The sequence below is a fragment of the Ostrea edulis genome, chromosome 5 (genome assembly GCF_947568905.1).
Source record: "Ostrea edulis chromosome 5, xbOstEdul1.1, whole genome shotgun sequence".
Lineage (NCBI taxonomy): Eukaryota > Metazoa > Mollusca > Bivalvia > Ostreida > Ostreidae > Ostrea > Ostrea edulis.
The window spans coordinates 81885488-81906127 of record NC_079168.1 but is presented as its reverse complement, the minus strand read 5'-3'; the positions used below and the strand labels follow the sequence as shown (position 1 = coordinate 81906127).

At 34.4% G+C, this 20640-nt stretch overlaps 2 protein-coding genes across 9 annotated transcripts in view; one reads left to right on the top strand and one right to left on the bottom strand.

Annotated features, from left to right (window-relative positions):
* Positions 1 to 5691, bottom strand: part of LOC125649616 (uncharacterized) — a 40614-nt gene extending 34923 nt beyond the window's left edge. Inside the window, exons 1-3 of one of the 3 annotated variants that reach the window (XM_056166463.1) lie at positions 5493 to 5691; positions 2282 to 2358; positions 371 to 474 (exon numbers count right to left, since the gene is read on the bottom strand). In XM_056166463.1, coding sequence (XP_056022438.1) covers positions 371 to 474; positions 2282 to 2295 — 118 coding nt within the window. In that variant the 5' untranslated portion in view covers positions 2296 to 2358; positions 5493 to 5691. Of the gene's footprint in view, positions 1 to 370; positions 475 to 1492; positions 1583 to 2281; positions 2359 to 5492 lie in introns of those variants that run through there. The other 2 variants (XM_056166464.1, XM_056166465.1) reach the window with 2 other exon arrangements.
* Positions 5692 to 10595: 4904 nt separating this feature from the next.
* The window catches only part of LOC125651791 (uncharacterized), a 28226-nt gene continuing 18181 nt past the window's right edge, over positions 10596 to 20640 (top strand). The window contains exons 1-10 of one of the 6 annotated variants that reach the window (XM_048880559.2): positions 10596 to 10820; positions 11201 to 11345; positions 14964 to 15125; positions 15221 to 15331; positions 16690 to 16839; positions 16988 to 17068; positions 19173 to 19232; positions 19314 to 19436; positions 19560 to 19682; positions 19807 to 19878. In XM_048880559.2, coding sequence (XP_048736516.2) covers positions 11213 to 11345; positions 14964 to 15125; positions 15221 to 15331; positions 16690 to 16839; positions 16988 to 17068; positions 19173 to 19232; positions 19314 to 19436; positions 19560 to 19682; positions 19807 to 19878 — 1015 coding nt within the window. In that variant the 5' untranslated portion in view covers positions 10596 to 10820; positions 11201 to 11212. The remainder of the gene's footprint in view (positions 10821 to 11200; positions 11346 to 14963; positions 15126 to 15220; positions 15332 to 16689; positions 16840 to 16987; positions 17069 to 19172; positions 19233 to 19313; positions 19437 to 19559; positions 19683 to 19806; positions 19879 to 20640) is intronic. The other 5 variants (XM_048880560.2, XM_056166461.1, XM_048880555.2 and 2 more) reach the window with 5 other exon arrangements.

Below are 20640 nucleotides of genomic sequence, written 5' to 3'. Positions count from 1 at the left end.
CTTTTAAAGCTGTAGAATTTTCCTCCTTCAATAGTAAATCAATCACCCAAAATAATGCCCTCCCCCAATCGAATTAAAATTAGATCTTCCATCCGCTCCCCGATTTTCGATCGTCGCGTGGACACATAAAAAACCGGGGAGCAGATGGAAGACCTAATTTTAATCAGATTATAGCCTTCCCCCTTCCAATTTTCGTGTACTCTTTGCCACATTAGGACCCTATCACTAACACTTCTGTTGTGATTAATTCAAAGTTATACATCGACTGCATTGAAGAACAGATCTGTACCTAAACATTCAGTGCAGGAATCATTGTCATGTGATCTGTACCTAAATATTCACTGTGGGAGTCATTGTCATGTGATCTCACCTGAGATTTCCGGAACCTGAGATTCTGTAGGAAAATCTCCTGTCACTGTGGTCTGCCCCGAAGTGATGGAACCACCTTTAGCTTTGATGTTGATTGACTTAGAACTATTATAATGTGAAAAAAGGTCAACTGTGCATTGTATTCCAGTTTGTTATGAATCATAAAACATGTAATACATGTATCTATATTAATTGTGAAACATCACCTGACATAAAATCAATTCAAGAACAGAAATGGACAGGTTGCTTTAAAATATGTTATTTATCAGAGACAGCTGTACATGGATCCAGATGAAATGAAAATAAACTGAAGTGTTTGTGGTAGAGAATCAATTATGCAATGCTTTTCAGAAGTCTACCCTAGAGATGTCTCAGATTTTCGTATGCATTTATAATAAAGCCAGATTATGTAGGTAATTGTTTTACAAAACATACTGGAAAAATGATAGTTTAAATGTAGAATTTTTCAAATATATAGAAACATTTTTAAAAAGTCACATGTATATCTTCAATGTTTTTATAACAACTATAATGTCTGAAAAGGTCTGAACAAGATGTGTTTGTGAAACACAAATGCCCCCGATAATGGCCAATTCCGAAGATGGCCAAGGTCACAAGAGCAAATATCTTGGTACCAGTAAAAAGATCTTGTCAAAAGAAATGCTCATGTACAATATGAAAACTCTAATATTTACCATTTAATAAAAACTTAAAGTAGGTCAACTGTCAAGGTCAAAAGGTTCAATACCAACGGAAAGATCTTGTAACAAGGAATACTCATGTGAAATATCAAAGCTCTATCTCTTACTGTTCAAAAGTTATTAGCAAGGTTAAAGTTTTCAAAAAGTAGGTCAAATTCCAAGGTTACAGGGTCAAAAATGTTGGTACCCACGGAAAGGTCTTGTCACAAGGAATACTCATGTGAAATATCAAAGCTCTATCACTTACTGTTCAAAAGTTATTAGCAAGGTTAAAGTTTCAGACAGAATGACAGGCAGGACAAAAACAATATGCCCCCCGATCTTCGATCTCGGGGGCATAAAAATGTCAAGTAAAAGCTGTGAGAGGAGTTCGTTAACACAAAGTAAGGTACCATGCTTAAAGAATGACAAAATTCAACTACATGTAAATTTTTTGAAGAATGTCCGATCACTTCCAAAATACACATACACATCTTCAATGCTTCCACAACAGGTCTGAAGGATGTCAAATGCTGTAAGATATTATTCAATCAATAAAACATGGTTATAGCAAACCTCCAGGGCCAGCGAAAAACAGTTCGTTATAACCAAACTTTATTACATCCAATAAAATTTTTATTATTTTATCACTTTGCAAATTGCGTAAATTCATTAAAAGCGTGTTCGTTATAAGCAAATTGTTTTATTGTATATCTTTGCATCTTCATTGCAGATATAACAAGCTTATAACTGCATGTGTTTTATTGAAGGAATAATGAAGTTTCTATGGTTATAATGAACTGTTTTACTCTGACCCTGGAGGTTCGCTATAACCGTGTTTTACTGTATAATGAAGTCTGGTTATAATGAACTGTTTTTTGCTAGCCCTAAAGGTTCGCTATAATCATGTTTGACTGTATAATGGAGTTTGGTTATAATGAACTGGTTTTTTTTTTACTAGCACTAAAGGTTCACTATAACCATGTTATACTGTATAATGAAGTTTATGGTTACAATAAACTGTTTTTTGCTGGCCCTGGAGATTCACTATAACCATGATTTACTGTATAATGGAGTTTGGTTATAATGAACTGTTTTTCGCTGGCTCTGGAGGTTCACTATAACCGTGTTTTACTGTATAATGAAGTTTATGGTTTAACAATAAACTGTTTTTGCTGGCCCTGGAGTTTCGCTATAATCATATTCTATGATAGAATTTTGCAATTTCTTACCCTGATTTGTCCATGATGATTTCATTTCTGTAGAATCATGTGTTCATCCATTTTCTTTTATAATAATTTGTTTTTCACTACAAAAGAGCCACAGTAATTTGTGAATGAAATGAAAAATATTCAGCAGAACAAACTCTACACTTATTCGTTAAATTAATGCATATTTTATTTTGATTCATTGTTTACGGTTTTACCCAGTTTTGGCAATATTTCAGCCATTTTACAGCAGCTTTCATATTAGTACAAGTAGAAATACCAAATGTATTCTTTAGGGGTGAAAGTGACAAAATCTCATAATTCATAATTATGGAATTTAATTAAAAATCTGCACCCCTCAATTATTCATCTCAAGAGTTGCTATGAGTTTTATAGCAATAATAAATATGGCATGCCTGAAAGCTTTAATCATTACATGCACTGTTCAACTTTTTTTTCGATAGTTTGGAGAGCGTTAATGTTTTATTGGGTGAATGGCAAATTACTGGGGGACTCAAACTCATACGCATAATGTTTCATGGCAATCCCAAAAGGATAAAAAGAATGTGTAGCATCAATATTATCTCTACTATTTACAAAATCTTTTGAATTTGGAAGAAATTGGAAAATATCAGAGGACTGGCAGCATGCCAACATATTGCATTAATTTCAACATTTAATTCTTAATAATGAAGAAAATACAAATCAGAAAACTTAATATGATACCCCAATCCCATAGTACCGTAATGGCATTTTGTATATGTTGTAAATTAACTCATTGGAACACAATGTAATTATCAATGTAACAACATGCCTATAGGGATAGGGTCAATTACATACCAATGTAATCAATCAAATTACAATACTTTGATAAGTAATTCATTAAATTACAATTACATTTACTGCATTTTAATTAGATTACTTGGACATAGTAATTTTAAAAATGCAATTACACATGACTTCCAATTACATGAAATTTACACTCATATTACAATGACTTTTTTCAATATTCAACCCCATCCCTATAAACATGCCATATCTAGAAAGCAACAATAGTCTCATGGATTTACATCATGGTTTTAGAAATGGACACTCCTGCAAACCATAGCTTTTCATTTTTGTTTAACAACTTCTAGAGCTATACAGAAACAAAAATAAACTTAAAATTAATGTGGACTTTGTCAGATAATTTATATACCACAACACATATCAATACGCAAACTGAATTTTTATAGAATACAAGGAAAAAACTTTAATAAGGGTTCATGATTTCTTAACAGATAGAACTCCATCAAAGTCACGAAAGTGTCAGAACTATTGCTCTTCTGCTGCCTGCTCCATTTAGAATCCTATAAATACAACTTGTACAACCATTTCCCTTTTCTATATAATCACATTTTGGACTTTATCTACTTAAAAAAATACTTCCTTTTACTTAAATTCTAATTTTATTCATCAGCAATGGTGACATTTCCATATGAGTGAAATATTCTCGAGAGGGACATTATACAATCAATCAATATTCATCAGCAAATAATCTTTATTCTATAAAGTTCTGCTACAATACGACCGAAGTACTTATACTATATGTTAATTCAACCTTATTACATGTACTTAATTAATAACTTTTTCATGTATAGATCTCTATATACATGTATATATATTGTTAGAATAAATACACAAGTAAGCATTGATATTCTTTGGTATGAATGGTTGATTTGTGTTGCTTATTTTGTGTTGACACCAACTGACATGCAGCACTGAATAAATAAGACTTAATTATCATTTAATCCTTTCTTAATTTTCCTGATTCCTGTACATGTAATTCCCCTTCAATGTATATACTTCCAAAATAATTGACAATGTCGAGCCTCTTTAAATACCATTGAAAATCAGAGGCTTTTGGGTTCTATATGATATGATATGATTTATGGACCAACAAGGGGCAAATATACAAAGAACAGTTATGATTTAAGACATATACGAGAGACAGACATGCATAGCATACATCGTATTTAACAAAGTTTTGATTACAATACAATTTAGACTGACTGCAATATTGGAGTTAAAGTATATAACAATGAAAGGAGACGGAAAAATATGACAAGATGTTGTGCAGTTACATGTACCATTGCTATATCATATAACATATAATGATTACATTTAAAAAGTTGATCATCAAAGTGCAAGGGACACCATGGGATGGTGCTTGAGAATCTCGTAATGTATGTTGTATTAAATAGGCTTATTTCCAAAGCACGATCGTAATTAATTTACAATAAAATGTATTATTATCAATTGTGGTAACAAGTGTTCAAAACCATGTGTGATCTTTAAGGTTCTCCCCGTGTCCAATGCAAACATGTCAGCAAAGTCAAACTAAGGTATATATAAACATTCTGACAATGTTTAAACAACATTAACTATATACTTCTGAGCAAGAATTAACCTAGATATAGTGCAAATATATTCACCACTGCAAATACATACATTATGTTTATACCCTCATAAGAGTAATTGTTGATCACAGAACTGCAGGAATTACCTGCATGGGGACGGTGCAAAATAAGATTAATCTCTATAGCATATAAGTTTTTCTTGAAGGTTTAGAGTAAAGAAGTTAGTACATGATTTCGAAATGCACTCTAGTAAATTGCTCCCTTAATTTCTTTTCTATATTTATCGCAGCAGATTAAAAATTTCATCTTCCACTTCACCAGAACTATATAGTTCTGACATAATATTCTAAATTCGGGAGGGGTGGGGTGGGGGTTGGGGGGTTGTTACCTTGGTATCTTCCTCAATATGTAATACACTTGTGTGACGATATTCTAAATTTCTCCTTTGTTCAAAATTATTCATCAAATTCAAATATATATCTTTATATAACTGCGGGCCAAGTAAGAAAAGGGGGGGGGGGGGCTAAAAGAAAAAAAAAGCTACTGTGTATTGTGTCTCGGGACAGGCCCTCACCAAGGGTTCGTAGGACGTTATCACTTTAACCACAGGGGCATCTTTTATCACACATATATTTATATATGTGTGATAGAGAACAGAGCGGATAAGATGCCCCTGTACTTTAACGATAATACATTCTATCTACTTTCTCATCTAATCAACCGTTGCAAAGAATCAGCTTTATCAAGCACATTATAATTAGAGCAATTCTAACAAACTTTAGAGAGGATATTGATATATTAATTTCACTACACAGAGCATATCTATATATATATACCGCCATATCCAGCCAAGATGCGTGTATCTTGCGTTGTGAAACCGAAAGTAGAAATGCATAGTTGTTAAAAACAAAACATAAAAACAATTTTATATTTTGAAAAATTCTATCATATCAAATCTTAGCTTTAGTTTTTGTCATTTATTAGGCGATGAGTGTAATCTCACAATATCTTTTTGGAGAATTCTTAGATATGAATAATTTACTTTCGCTTTATATTGAGCGTAGGAAGGAAGTTCTAGGTTAAATTTGGTCCTTTGGTCTGAGTTTGGAAATTTACGAAGACAACATGGGATTCTCATAGACATTGCTTAGTTCCTAAGACAAGTAATTTCAAATCTAGCAGGTTAGTTTTTTTTTCTTTTGAAATTTTTAAGTAGGATTAAATATTAGCGTTGTTTATTAATTTATAATATTTGAGCCCCATTTCTCGTGAATTTAGATATGACATCCCATGCCTGCATTCTGATAGTTGATTGATCATATTATTTTCTTCTTTCGTAAAATAATATGTGAAAACTTTGACATGAAAAGGAAAACTGGAATAAAACACACACAATAAATCAGAAACGTATATACAATGGGATGTTATGCATTGAGTATCACATCCTTATTTTTTTTTCATGAAAAGCTAGATTAAAGCAGCTATTGAGGAAAAATGTCGAGACCGGGACCGGCTTTAAGCATTGTTTTTATTTGTCGGTCCCACCGGTCCCGGAGTTTTCACGTATTATTTTACGAAAGAAGAAAATATGATCAATCAACTATCAGAATGCAGGCATGGGATGTCATATCTAAATTCACGAGAAATGGGGCTCAAATATTCTGTTTATATCGAATAAAAAAATCTGGGACCGGGACTGAAGACCGGGTTTTAGTCACGGGACCGAGACCAAAGACCGGGACCAAGACCAGGTTTTAGTCAGTACCCTTACAGTGTTTGATACATATCAGTAATTAAAAATTGCGTCACAATAGTAGTCAGCGGAATGGTGAAAGAGACGATCCGATGTTTTAACTGGGCTCATGAAGAAGCAATATACATGTATTGTCTAGAGTGAATGCTGGTCGTAGGAGGAAATAACAAGTAATTTCTTGGGAACATATAAGAACAAACACGACAAACTCCTTGTGTGTAGATCAGTTACATGTACATTATTAACAGATATAAAGTGTTTTGAACAATGAATTCTGTATATCTACACAAAATTCATTAAAATATCTATAAAATGATTTTCAATGATATAGTCTATTCTTTTATTTATTTCGCTCACCCTTTAATTTAGAGATGCAACCGAATTAAATGTGAATGAGTTTACTTCGCATTAAATATGACCGCTGTGTGAACGCTATTTAATTCAAATTAATTTAATGTGCATTATTTTACTTCGCATCAAATTTAATGCAAAGTAAAATTTAATGCACATTCATGTGAATGAAGCATTAGTTTTAATTCTATCAAAGTTACATACAAAACTATCATAATAGTACATTTTTACAACAAAATAAAATTTTCAGATTTAGAGCTTATATTAAGCTGGAAATATGGTTACAATAAACTGTTTTTTGCTGGCCCTGGAGATTCACTATAACCATGATTTACTGTATAATGGAGTTTGGTTATAATGAACTGTTTTTCGCTGGCTCTGGAGGTTCACTATAACCGTGTTTTACTGTATAATGAAGTTTATGGTTTAACAATAAACTGTTTTTGCTGGCCCTGGAGTTTCGCTATAATCATATTCTATGATAGAATTTTGCAATTTCTTACCCTGATTTGTCCATGATGATTTCATTTCTGTAGAATCATGTGTTCATCCATTTTCTTTTATAATAATTTGTTTTTCACTACAAAAGAGCCACAGTAATTTGTGAATGAAATGAAAAATATTCAGCAGAACAAACTCTACACTTATTCGTTAAATTAATGCATATTTTATTTTGATTCATTGTTTACGGTTTTACCCAGTTTTGGCAATATTTCAGCCATTTTACAGCAGCTTTCATATTAGTACAAGTAGAAATACCAAATGTATTCTTTAGGGGTGAAAGTGACAAAATCTCATAATTCATAATTATGGAATTTAATTAAAAATCTGCACCCCTCAATTATTCATCTCAAGAGTTGCTATGAGTTTTATAGCAATAATAAATATGGCATGCCTGAAAGCTTTAATCATTACATGCACTGTTCAACTTTTTTTTCGATAGTTTGGAGAGCGTTAATGTTTTATTGGGTGAATGGCAAATTACTGGGGGACTCAAACTCATACGCATAATGTTTCATGGCAATCCCAAAAGGATAAAAAGAATGTGTAGCATCAATATTATCTCTACTATTTACAAAATCTTTTGAATTTGGAAGAAATTGGAAAATATCAGAGGACTGGCAGCATGCCAACATATTGCATTAATTTCAACATTTAATTCTTAATAATGAAGAAAATACAAATCAGAAAACTTAATATGATACCCCAATCCCATAGTACCGTAATGGCATTTTGTATATGTTGTAAATTAACTCATTGGAACACAATGTAATTATCAATGTAACAACATGCCTATAGGGATAGGGTCAATTACATACCAATGTAATCAATCAAATTACAATACTTTGATAAGTAATTCATTAAATTACAATTACATTTACTGCATTTTAATTAGATTACTTGGACATAGTAATTTTAAAAATGCAATTACACATGACTTCCAATTACATGAAATTTACACTCATATTACAATGACTTTTTTCAATATTCAACCCCATCCCTATAAACATGCCATATCTAGAAAGCAACAATAGTCTCATGGATTTACATCATGGTTTTAGAAATGGACACTCCTGCAAACCATAGCTTTTCATTTTTGTTTAACAACTTCTAGAGCTATACAGAAACAAAAATAAACTTAAAATTAATGTGGACTTTGTCAGATAATTTATATACCACAACACATATCAATACGCAAACTGAATTTTTATAGAATACAAGGAAAAAACTTTAATAAGGGTTCATGATTTCTTAACAGATAGAACTCCATCAAAGTCACGAAAGTGTCAGAACTATTGCTCTTCTGCTGCCTGCTCCATTTAGAATCCTATAAATACAACTTGTACAACCATTTCCCTTTTCTATATAATCACATTTTGGACTTTATCTACTTAAAAAAATACTTCCTTTTACTTAAATTCTAATTTTATTCATCAGCAATGGTGACATTTCCATATGAGTGAAATATTCTCGAGAGGGACATTATACAATCAATCAATATTCATCAGCAAATAATCTTTATTCTATAAAGTTCTGCTACAATACGACCGAAGTACTTATACTATATGTTAATTCAACCTTATTACATGTACTTAATTAATAACTTTTTCATGTATAGATCTCTATATACATGTATATATATTGTTAGAATAAATACACAAGTAAGCATTGATATTCTTTGGTATGAATGGTTGATTTGTGTTGCTTATTTTGTGTTGACACCAACTGACATGCAGCACTGAATAAATAAGACTTAATTATCATTTAATCCTTTCTTAATTTTCCTGATTCCTGTACATGTAATTCCCCTTCAATGTATATACTTCCAAAATAATTGACAATGTCGAGCCTCTTTAAATACCATTGAAAATCAGAGGCTTTTGGGTTCTATATGATATGATATGATTTATGGACCAACAAGGGGCAAATATACAAAGAACAGTTATGATTTAAGACATATACGAGAGACAGACATGCATAGCATACATCGTATTTAACAAAGTTTTGATTACAATACAATTTAGACTGACTGCAATATTGGAGTTAAAGTATATAACAATGAAAGGAGACGGAAAAATATGACAAGATGTTGTGCAGTTACATGTACCATTGCTATATCATATAACATATAATGATTACATTTAAAAAGTTGATCATCAAAGTGCAAGGGACACCATGGGATGGTGCTTGAGAATCTCGTAATGTATGTTGTATTAAATAGGCTTATTTCCAAAGCACGATCGTAATTAATTTACAATAAAATGTATTATTATCAATTGTGGTAACAAGTGTTCAAAACCATGTGTGATCTTTAAGGTTCTCCCCGTGTCCAATGCAAACATGTCAGCAAAGTCAAACTAAGGTATATATAAACATTCTGACAATGTTTAAACAACATTAACTATATACTTCTGAGCAAGAATTAACCTAGATATAGTGCAAATATATTCACCACTGCAAATACATACATTATGTTTATACCCTCATAAGAGTAATTGTTGATCACAGAACTGCAGGAATTACCTGCATGGGGACGGTGCAAAATAAGATTAATCTCTATAGCATATAAGTTTTTCTTGAAGGTTTAGAGTAAAGAAGTTAGTACATGATTTCGAAATGCACTCTAGTAAATTGCTCCCTTAATTTCTTTTCTATATTTATCGCAGCAGATTAAAAATTTCATCTTCCACTTCACCAGAACTATATAGTTCTGACATAATATTCTAAATTCGGGAGGGGTGGGGTGGGGGTTGGGGGGTTGTTACCTTGGTATCTTCCTCAATATGTAATACACTTGTGTGACGATATTCTAAATTTCTCCTTTGTTCAAAATTATTCATCAAATTCAAATATATATCTTTATATAACTGCGGGCCAAGTAAGAAAAGGGGGGGGGGGGGCTAAAAGAAAAAAAAAGCTACTGTGTATTGTGTCTCGGGACAGGCCCTCACCAAGGGTTCGTAGGACGTTATCACTTTAACCACAGGGGCATCTTTTATCACACATATATTTATATATGTGTGATAGAGAACAGAGCGGATAAGATGCCCCTGTACTTTAACGATAATACATTCTATCTACTTTCTCATCTAATCAACCGTTGCAAAGAATCAGCTTTATCAAGCACATTATAATTAGAGCAATTCTAACAAACTTTAGAGAGGATATTGATATATTAATTTCACTACACAGAGCATATCTATATATATATACCGCCATATCCAGCCAAGATGCGTGTATCTTGCGTTGTGAAACCGAAAGTAGAAATGCATAGTTGTTAAAAACAAAACATAAAAACAATTTTATATTTTGAAAAATTCTATCATATCAAATCTTAGCTTTAGTTTTTGTCATTTATTAGGCGATGAGTGTAATCTCACAATATCTTTTTGGAGAATTCTTAGATATGAATAATTTACTTTCGCTTTATATTGAGCGTAGGAAGGAAGTTCTAGGTTAAATTTGGTCCTTTGGTCTGAGTTTGGAAATTTACGAAGACAACATGGGATTCTCATAGACATTGCTTAGTTCCTAAGACAAGTAATTTCAAATCTAGCAGGTTAGTTTTTTTTTCTTTTGAAATTTTTAAGTAGGATTAAATATTAGCGTTGTTTATTAATTTATAATATTGATACATTAATTGTTTGACGGAGTATTCCTTCCCGTTTCTTTCTTCTTTTTTCATATTTAAACAAATGCAATACAGGATCGAATTGTTCAGAAATGCACCATTTTTATGAAAAGTTTATGAAGTACAGTATGTAGTATTTGTGCACATACATAAAATTGAATTATTTAATTTGTAAAAAATAAATGATGCATATGTAAATAATATTTAATAATGAAATTAAATAAAAAAGAAGTTTAAGAAGAAAAGAGAACTGTTTTGAGAAGAAGATAAAACAAACCTTGTATAAATCCCAGAGGTATAACATTTAGATCTGCAGTGATATGTCTGGGCTGCCAGGTGGAGGACCCCCCTTGGGGAATAACTTTAATTCTCTGTTGAATGACAACCCAATGGACATTTTTGGTCAAGGTGGAGATCAGCAAGGATTAGCAGCACTTTTACAGAATGGAGGAGGTAAGAAATGAAAGTTAAAGTTCAGCAAATTATTCATGGTTTAAATTCAGACGTCTGTTAATAATTTGTAATAGGAAGGTAAAAAATGCAACAGACTGAAACAGGATTTGAACCGGGGTCTGGTCCATTACATTTTCTCCCTTCCTGGTAAATTTTAGTTCTGTAGATCAGCCCCAGCTGGAACTGACAGGTGAAAATGCCTGCCAGCTAGGTGATGATTTAGACGTGTTCGATCACTGGTGGCCTGGGATAGCTCGATCATTTGGTAGAGATTCAGGGAGCCCATGTTTGAGTCCTGGTCTGGTCCATTGCATTTTCTCATTTCCTGTTAGAATTGAAGATTTGATACTTGCAAATTAAATACAAACATGAATTTTATTCTCAAGAATGAGATCAAATACAGTGTCAAAGAGGTAGATGTCTTTACAAAGTATATTGATCACTTCATCCATCTGCATGCCAGTCATCTTTGCAAGCCAAGTGTCCAATTTGCTATAATACTCTCATCTCCCGGGGTAAGCAAATCGGACACTTGGCTTACGAAGATGACTACCTGTGTATATGTCTGTTTGTTAAGGAGGGCTGATCGATACACTCCATGATTTAGAATGATAGTTTTATCTATTAACAATAATCATTTTCATAATCATATGTCGATTCAATATATCCCAGTGAACTTGAAATAAAAGACACCACAGAGTCTTCCACATCTGCTTCATACTTAGATATTTTATTGAACATTGCTAACAGCAAACTATCAACTCAGCTTATTATGACAAACGGGATGATTTCAGCTTCTCCATCGTCAACTTCCCATATTTATGTAGCAATATTCCATTATCACCTGCATTATGGTGTTTATATCTGTCAACTGATTCGATATGCAAGAGCTTGTTCTGCATATGATCAGTTTTTAAATCGAGGCAAGTTACTGACAAACAAGTTGATGTTACAGTCTGATATGTTTCATACCAAATGTTACCCTGTTCTTTACACACTGATTGTGACTACGGGTTACTCCGTTTACCTGATCAAGATATAGGGCTCACGGCAGATGTGACCGGTCAATAGGGGATGCTTACTCCTCCTAGGCACCTGGTCCCACCTCTGGTATATTCAGGGGTCTGTGTTTGCCCATGCAACTCTTAATTTTATATTCCTTATAGGAGTTATGAGATTGATGAGTGATCACGGTTTATGTTCTCCTTTTCACTCAGTAGATAGATGTTATTATCCATGATATTAGAGAGGACTTTTCCTACCATTGTGGTAGTTTCAGTTTAACTTGTACTTTTATTTCTGAATTTCAATCCTGATGTAAATTATTCACCCAATTATGTATTTGGCAATGCCCATTTCATCTTTTGGCCAATAACTTTAATGACAATTTCTATTGTCCCAGATGCTATATAAAACCTTGCAGCGAACAATTTGTTGAAGTGAGACAGCGTTCTGCACTTCTACCGTTCTTTCTATACTCAGGAATCATATTTTGTTTGTCTGTTTTTTCCCTATATTTTGTCCGTTTACCTATAAATTATAATATTATATTACATTTGGGTCGGGACTCAGGAGAATTTCCTTCTAGTTTATAGGCTAAATTCTCGGCTTTAGGAGTATGTATTTGTTATATTTATACTGGTAATAAATTCATATTTAAGAGTTCTTGATTCGATTATTTTAAAGTCTCTAATCATAGTGTAAATAAGGTAATTTCAAAGTCGCCACTATCAAAACAAGCACAACGCAAAGTACAGACTATGCAAACGCCAGACCTGCTACACGATAATTAAAGAAACAATGCAACTGAAATAAATTTAATATTATGATATTGGTGTTTTATTGTTTTGGGAGTTTTAAAGGGGCATGGGCATGATTTGAGCGTTTATGTTTCCATTTTTGTTGCTTACAATGCTTAACTAAAGTATTTCTAATGGTCAACCAAAATTTGAATATCAGTTGTTGAGTTACAAGTGATCGAGATACAGCCCTCACAAATCATTGTTATGTAAACAAGACTCGTGCCATGTTTTTGTTTTCTCAAATTGTGTCCATATGCTCCGGCCTTTAAAACAAAGTATTTGAAAAGTTTACTTTTGAAAAGGGTAAGAGTTGAATTTCAAATGGCTTTCTGGCACAAAGTGGCAATATCATCAGGCATTATGTGTTATTGATCTTCAGAGCACGTGTCCATTGAGCATTAATTTAAATACACATATCATTAACATTTCACCATGAGTTACGTCCCTTTGTGGGGTCAATCAAAGGTTAATCAACAAAAGACCAAGTTTTCATTCTTTACCTTACCAAATGTAAGAACTTGCTACTGTGAATTATATCTAGTTTTTTTTAATACATTTCCACGCTTTGCCGCAAGTTGTATCCCTTTGCGGGGTCAGCCAAAGGTCAATCAGTGAAAAGCCAAATTTTCCTTCTTTACGCTACCAAATGTGAGAGGTCAAAACAGTCAATTATAGCTAATCATAAAGGTTTCATACAAGTTTATGGGTTGCCCCACCCTGGGGCATTATATTGTAGTAGTTGACTGCTAGCTGCAATTAAAATAATAAATGTTAAAGCTACAGATCAGAAAATTACAAAGGCAAATGTAGGGAAATATGTTTTTGTTCATCGTGAGATGGTGGACAAGGGAGGTAACTTGCGCAAAGTATGGATATGTGAATAATGAACACAGGGTAATTCTGAAAGAAAGGGCACATAACTCTCATTCAATAAAAAAGGAGATTCTCTTGACACATGAGGCCTTAACAATTGTTTAAAGGGACTGGTTCACAATTTTTTAATAAAATATTTTTCATATTGATGTTAATTCGATTAAACATTAAAAATATAACGGATTTGATGTTGACAGCCAAAATTTTGACCATCTGAACGCAAGAATAAAAGCAATATTATAGCCTTAAATTTGTGTTAAATGTAAACAAAGACTCAGTGTCTTTTCATGTATACAAACAAACCAGTGAAATGTTAAATTTGTAATATAAAGCATCTTAATTATGCATAGTCACAAATTTTAACTTTTAGATGACATAGTTTACCCAAAGAATGCTTGAAATGTGAAATGTATAATAAACTTAGATCGATATCCATTGTTTTTAGAAAATTTCGTAAACAATAACATATCGCAATCTCTGTTTACAAAACAAATAATATACTTTCTAAAATGAGCTTCTGTGATAATGTATAACCTTAATTTTTATGTGAAATCTTTTAAACACATTAGACAATAGATTTTGATCATTAAAAGTGAAAAACAAAATTTTGGGGAAAATCGTGAATCAGTCCCTTTAAATGCTTTTCTTGAAAAAGTTCAATGATTTCAGTCAAGGCTGAAATTCAATGACAGTTATCTTATTCAAGATATTACTTAGGTATTTTTCAGTTGATTTCATATTTAGTACAAGTTATATGACGTTAAAAGTAAGTTAGGTGCTTACAAATGGTGAGATTACCTGCTCAAGGTCGCATGAGCTCTTGGCATTGAGGTTTCACATGAGCTTTGGAAAACTCATGCATCATTGAATTTGTTGTCGCAGATTTTTGAGTTGTGGTGAAAGATAAAACAGAAACTAAAATTGTGTTTTATTGCATTTGGAGGGGACGGAATTCAAAATCTACAGGCCTTTCTCAATGAACAGGGAGGTGTAGGCCAAGGTCAAGGACACCAGATGTTTAATCCAGCAATGGCTGGAGGTCAAGGTGATTTTGCTGGCATGAATGGAATGGGACAAAACATTTTCAACCCTGCCATGTTACAAGGTAATCCATATTTTGCTGAAGTCAGAGACTTTACAAAGATAAAATTATGAAATGACACCCTAGGCTTCACTTGATAATATGAACATTTTTTGCAGGACAAGGTCAAGGACACCAGATGTTTAATCCAGCAATGGCTGGAGGTCAAGGTGATTTTTCTGGCATGATGGGAATGGGACAGAATGTTTTCGATCCTGCCATGTTACAAGGTAATCCATATTTAGGTCACCTGAGTCACTCAGGTGACCTATTGCTATTCGTCTGCGTCCATAGTCATGCATCGTCTGTTATCAACTTCTTCTCAGAAACTACTAGGCCAATCTTGACCAAATTTAGTATGTAGCATCTGTAGGTGAAGGAGACTGGATTTTGTAAATTTTATGATCCCCCACCCCCACCCCAAGGGGCCCTAATGTTGGGGTAAAAACTGTAAAATTTATGTAATTCTTTAAAAATCTTCTTCTTTACTCTTGAGCATCTAGCAGAGAAAGTGAGTATATAGTAATGATGAGCAAGGAAGCTTCTACCAAAATTGTAAATTTCATGACCCCCTGGGTAGGGGCTCTGACCCCAAGGTGGGGCCAAACTTGGCATATAGTGTTTATGTGTAAAACACTTAAATAACATCTTCTTTAGTGCTATTGATAATAAATTAAAACTAAATTGATAATTAGAAAGAGCAGATAGTCCTTTACTAAAATTGTAAATTTGATAAACCCAGGGGTAGGGGTTTTGGTATCAGGGTGGGGTAAAAATGGTCAGTTATTAAATGTGTGAACAATAGAAATTTTTAACTTTTTCTTGATAACTACAATTCGAATTCTTTTTAAATTTGGTATGAAGCATCTTTGGGACAATGGGGATATAAACTGTAAATTTCAGGATTCCTTCACCCCTGGGGCGTTAGGGGAGGGGCAAAAACTGCTCAAAAACTTACTATGTAATGTTTATGTGTAAAACACTTAAATAACATCTTCTTTAATGCTGTTGATACTAAATTGAAACTTATAAATTTATATTTAGAAAGAGCAGGTAGTTCTTTTATCAAAATTATAAATTTGAATATCCCCAGGGTAGGGGTTCCGACCCCAGGGTGGGGCCAAACTTAGTATATAGTATTTATGTGTAAGTTTGCTGATACTGTATAAAATCTAAATGCATACTTAGGAATTAGCAGAAATTTTATACAAAAAATGGTGAATTTCACAACCCAGGTTTTTGACTCGTAAGGATGGGTCTAAATTAGTCATATCTTTTAATGTTTTAATGTTAATACACCTATCATATTATGTAAAGCCTTTCATCAGTGTATGCACTTTTTGAGGCCATTGAAGTTTTAAGAACACATCTTGTTTTATACTGTTGCTGAACATTAGAATTTAGCTTAGATGTTCAGAACAGGAATTTTTTTCTAGATTTCATAGTCCTTGGGAGTAGTGATACTTTTTCACTAGTACTTAGGTGACCGATAAGGACTGTTGGCCTCTTGTTTGCAGAAGTCGTAGTCTTTACAAAGATAAAATTATGAAATGACACCTTCACTTGATGATATGAACATACTTTGCAGGACAAGGATTTGATGGAGGAGGTATTGGGGGAGTGTCTGGAGGAGGGACTGACCCCAATGTACTAAGTAACCTTCAGGGAATGTCCGAGGAGGACCGGAAAGCTGTACTAGCTGCTATGCAGGGAGACGGAGCGATCCCTCAGACTGTTGGTAGGTGTCTATGTAGTATTGTCAGGAATCTTCAGTATTGTCTCATTCTTTGAATGGAAGACGTTTTACTTTGAGTTTAGACACTGAAACCTCTGTTCCACGAGTTTTAATCAAAATAGTAACAATTGTATTACAAATCTTTAATAAGACAACAGTACATCAGGAGCAGGGGGAACTCGGAGGATGTTTGGGGGTCACAGATTCCGAGAAAATCCAGGACGAAGGCCAGGTAAATGTCACCAGTCAGAGTAGACAAAAGGTCAGAGTGTGACAGAGTAGACCAAAGGTCAGAGTGTGACAGAGTAGACTAAAGGCCAGAGCAATGTGAAGGTTAGAGTTTGTCAGAGTAGATTAAAGGTTAGAGTTTGTCAGAGTAGAATAAAAAGGTCAGAGTGTGTCAGAGTAGACCAAAGGTTAGAGTATGTCTGAGCAGGCTCAAAATCAGAGTGTGTCAGAGTAGACTAAATATCAGAGTGTGTCAGAGCAGGCTAAAGGTCAGAGTGTGTCAGATTGATTGATTGTATATTGCTCACCCATATGGAGGTGTCACCATTGCCAGTGAAGGGTTACAAAATTTAGGCCTGTGTTCATCACTCACTGCCTTTAAGCAGGGAGGGAGCTTTATTGTGTCACACCTGCTATGACACGGGACCACGGTTTTTGTGGTCTCATTCAAAGGACCGCCCCATTTAGTTGCCTCTTATGACAAGCAAGGGGTACTGAGGACCTATTCTAACCTGGATCCCCACAGGATCAGAGTGTGTCAGAAGAAGCTAAAGGTCAGAGTGTGTCAGTAGAATAAAGGTTAGAGTATGTCAGAGCAGGCTAAAGGTCAGAGTGTGACCTTTCAGGGTAAAGGTCAGAGCAGGATATATAATAAAGTGTGTCAGAGTGTGTCAGAACAGGCTAAAGGTCAAAGTATGTCAGTGCAGACTAAAAGTTAAAAGTGTGTCCAAGTAGACTATAGGTCAGAGCAGATTAAAGGTCAGAGTGTGTCAGAGCAGAATAAAGGTTAAAGTGTGAATGAGCAGGGTAAAGGTCAAAATATGTCAGAGCAGAATAAAGGTTAAAGTGTGAATGAGCAGGGTAAAGGTCAAAGTATGTCAGAGCAGAATAAAGGTTAAAGTGTGAATGAGCAGGGTAAAGGTCAGAGTATGTCAGAGCAGAATAAAGGTTAAAGTGTGAATGAGCAGGGTAAAGGTCAGAGTATGTCAGAGCAGAATAAAGGTTAAAGTGTGAATGAGCAGGGTAAAGGTCAGAGTATGTCAGAGCAGAATAAAGGTTAAAGTGTGAATGAGCAGGGTAAAGGTTAAAGTGTGTTAGAGCAGGCTAGAGATCATCGTCGGAAACCCACAGTCGGTCACACTTTTTTAACCTCCTGAGGGACACAACACCAATATTTTTGCATAACTCATTAAAATGTATGACCTTATGTAACCTATCAAGGACCAATGGGAATTGCCATAATTATTCTCGAAATGCTAATTGTCAGTAGTAATGGCGGCACCCATGAAAGTGCGTGTATTGTTGTGCCACTATCAAAGATTGGGGTTACAGGGCTCTGTTGACAAAAACTTCACTTGAACAGTATACCTATGCTCTAGAGTACCAAAACTTTCACCCAACAGATGCATCATTTCCGTGCAGCCTTTGTACGAATAAATTAAATCGGGTATGCAAACTCAACAAGTCAATGGTCACAAAAGTAGACCAGATGTAGGAGGAAAGAGGTAAGTTGTTAGGTATGTTTATATTTTGAATAAAATTAATTTCAAAACAAACTGACAAAGAAAGAGGTTGTAAAGCATCTTGCCGATAGCTTTATAACTTGTCAAACTTAACGTAGTCAAAATCTTCGCTTCTAAAGCCATGTTTTCTCTATTCTCCCGAATATTGGAAATAGGGGGCTTTTCCATTGGTTGAATATTGCAATAAGGAATGGTTATGTGACCAATCGCATAAAGAAGCCAAGACACTCCTTCCAGCAAAAATATCATTGTTGTGTCCCATGGGAGGTAAAAGAAGTGCGTCCGACTGTGGGATTCCGATGATGGCTAAAGATTTGAGTTTGTCAGAGCAGACTAAATAAAGGTCAGAGCATGTCAGATCAATGTAAAGTGCAGTCTGTTGGAGAGGTGTGAATCTTAGAAAGCGTCACAACCGATAACTGGTTAGAGCATGTCAGACTTTGTTAAAGTTACCTGTGGGTAGCCATTTGTTGTTATATTCTTAGACCATTTTTATTTTACTGTTAATGTGTTTTCAGTGTCATTGTTATGTTGTCTGTTTCACATGTACTTATTTTCCTTATTTTATTCTGGTATACACATCAGGCATTTACCAGAATCCAACTGAGAATTTTGGACAAGAAATCCAGCAAGAAGCGGAGAAAGGTATTTTAGTTTGTAAACATTATTGTCATTAGCAATAAGTAAACTCGCAATAAAGATCATTTCTACCTGCCTCATCTTCAGCAACTGCCTGTACAGACTCTTGTGGCACTGGAACGAATACAATCATCATCCTGGACACATCAGACAGCATGAGGGGTGATGGAATAACGCAGGCCAAAGAGGCCATACAGAATCTGATGTCAGGTTAGAGGTTTTTTTCTAGGTCAAGGTCAACACAGTTGAAAGTTAAATGTTGGCATTCTCTTTCATCCTAATTTCATCCTAATTTTTCCCACTTGATCCAATTTCATTATTTGTATTTTACAGAACTGGAAGGTGTCTCTATGGACCACGGTTTGGAGGAGAATTTGTGTGTTATTACGTGTGGTAATGATACCTGTGTGGTGCAACATCTGACAAATGACTACCAGCTCATCAGACAAAGCCTGGGTGAATTTGTCTATCTCGTATTATGATCTGGACTAAATTTGTTATCAGATAAAGATTGGTTTGAACAAATCAGATCAATTTCCTCACCATTGTATCATAATTAAACATCAAATATTGATTACAGATAGGGTCCACACACAAGGAAGCACCCCCCTTCAGCGGGCCATAGCACTGAGTCAGGGAGCTCTCCGGCGAGGTCTGTTCATGTTATAAAGTCACATGTTCCACTTCCGTAACTTTCACATTATCTTTATAATACAGTTAAACTTCGGTATCTGGAACACTGATACACTGAATACCCTGGATATGTCAAAGTTATTAAGAAGTCGCAACTTTAAGTATTTTACCCTCGATATCTCGAATCATTGAATATCTTGAGGTTTTTTCTCAATCCAGCTGAGTTCGAGATAGCGCAGTTTGACTGTATGTAGCTGCAGTGCACCAAATATAACCTCATTTCAAACCTTGTTCACGACAGTACAAGAAATTTATGTAAATCCAAATAATATCACATCTGTGTTATTCCAGTACATGCAATGAAATACTGTAGCCAATTTTTCACCCAGTGTTACATTGACTTGATATCATAAACAGTACGAGGGCTGTTCGATATGTAATGTGTGTTGTACCACAGCACGATGACGCTTTGCATGATTTTGTGGATGATGATACTCTTCAATAGCTCTATTCAATACCTTTCCAACGGTATAAACACGAGCCTTCAGCTCCATGCAAGGTGAAGGTAATGAACAGTGATCAATCTCATAACTCCTATAAGCAATACAAATTAGATAGTTGGGCAAACACGGACCCCCGGACACACCAGAGGTGGGACCAGGCGCCCAGGAGGAGCAAGCATCCCCTGTTGACCGGTCACACCCGCCGTGAGCCCTATATCCTGATCCATATAGTTTTAAACTTATAGTCATTTCAATAGAGCCAGTCGTTGACCACTGTT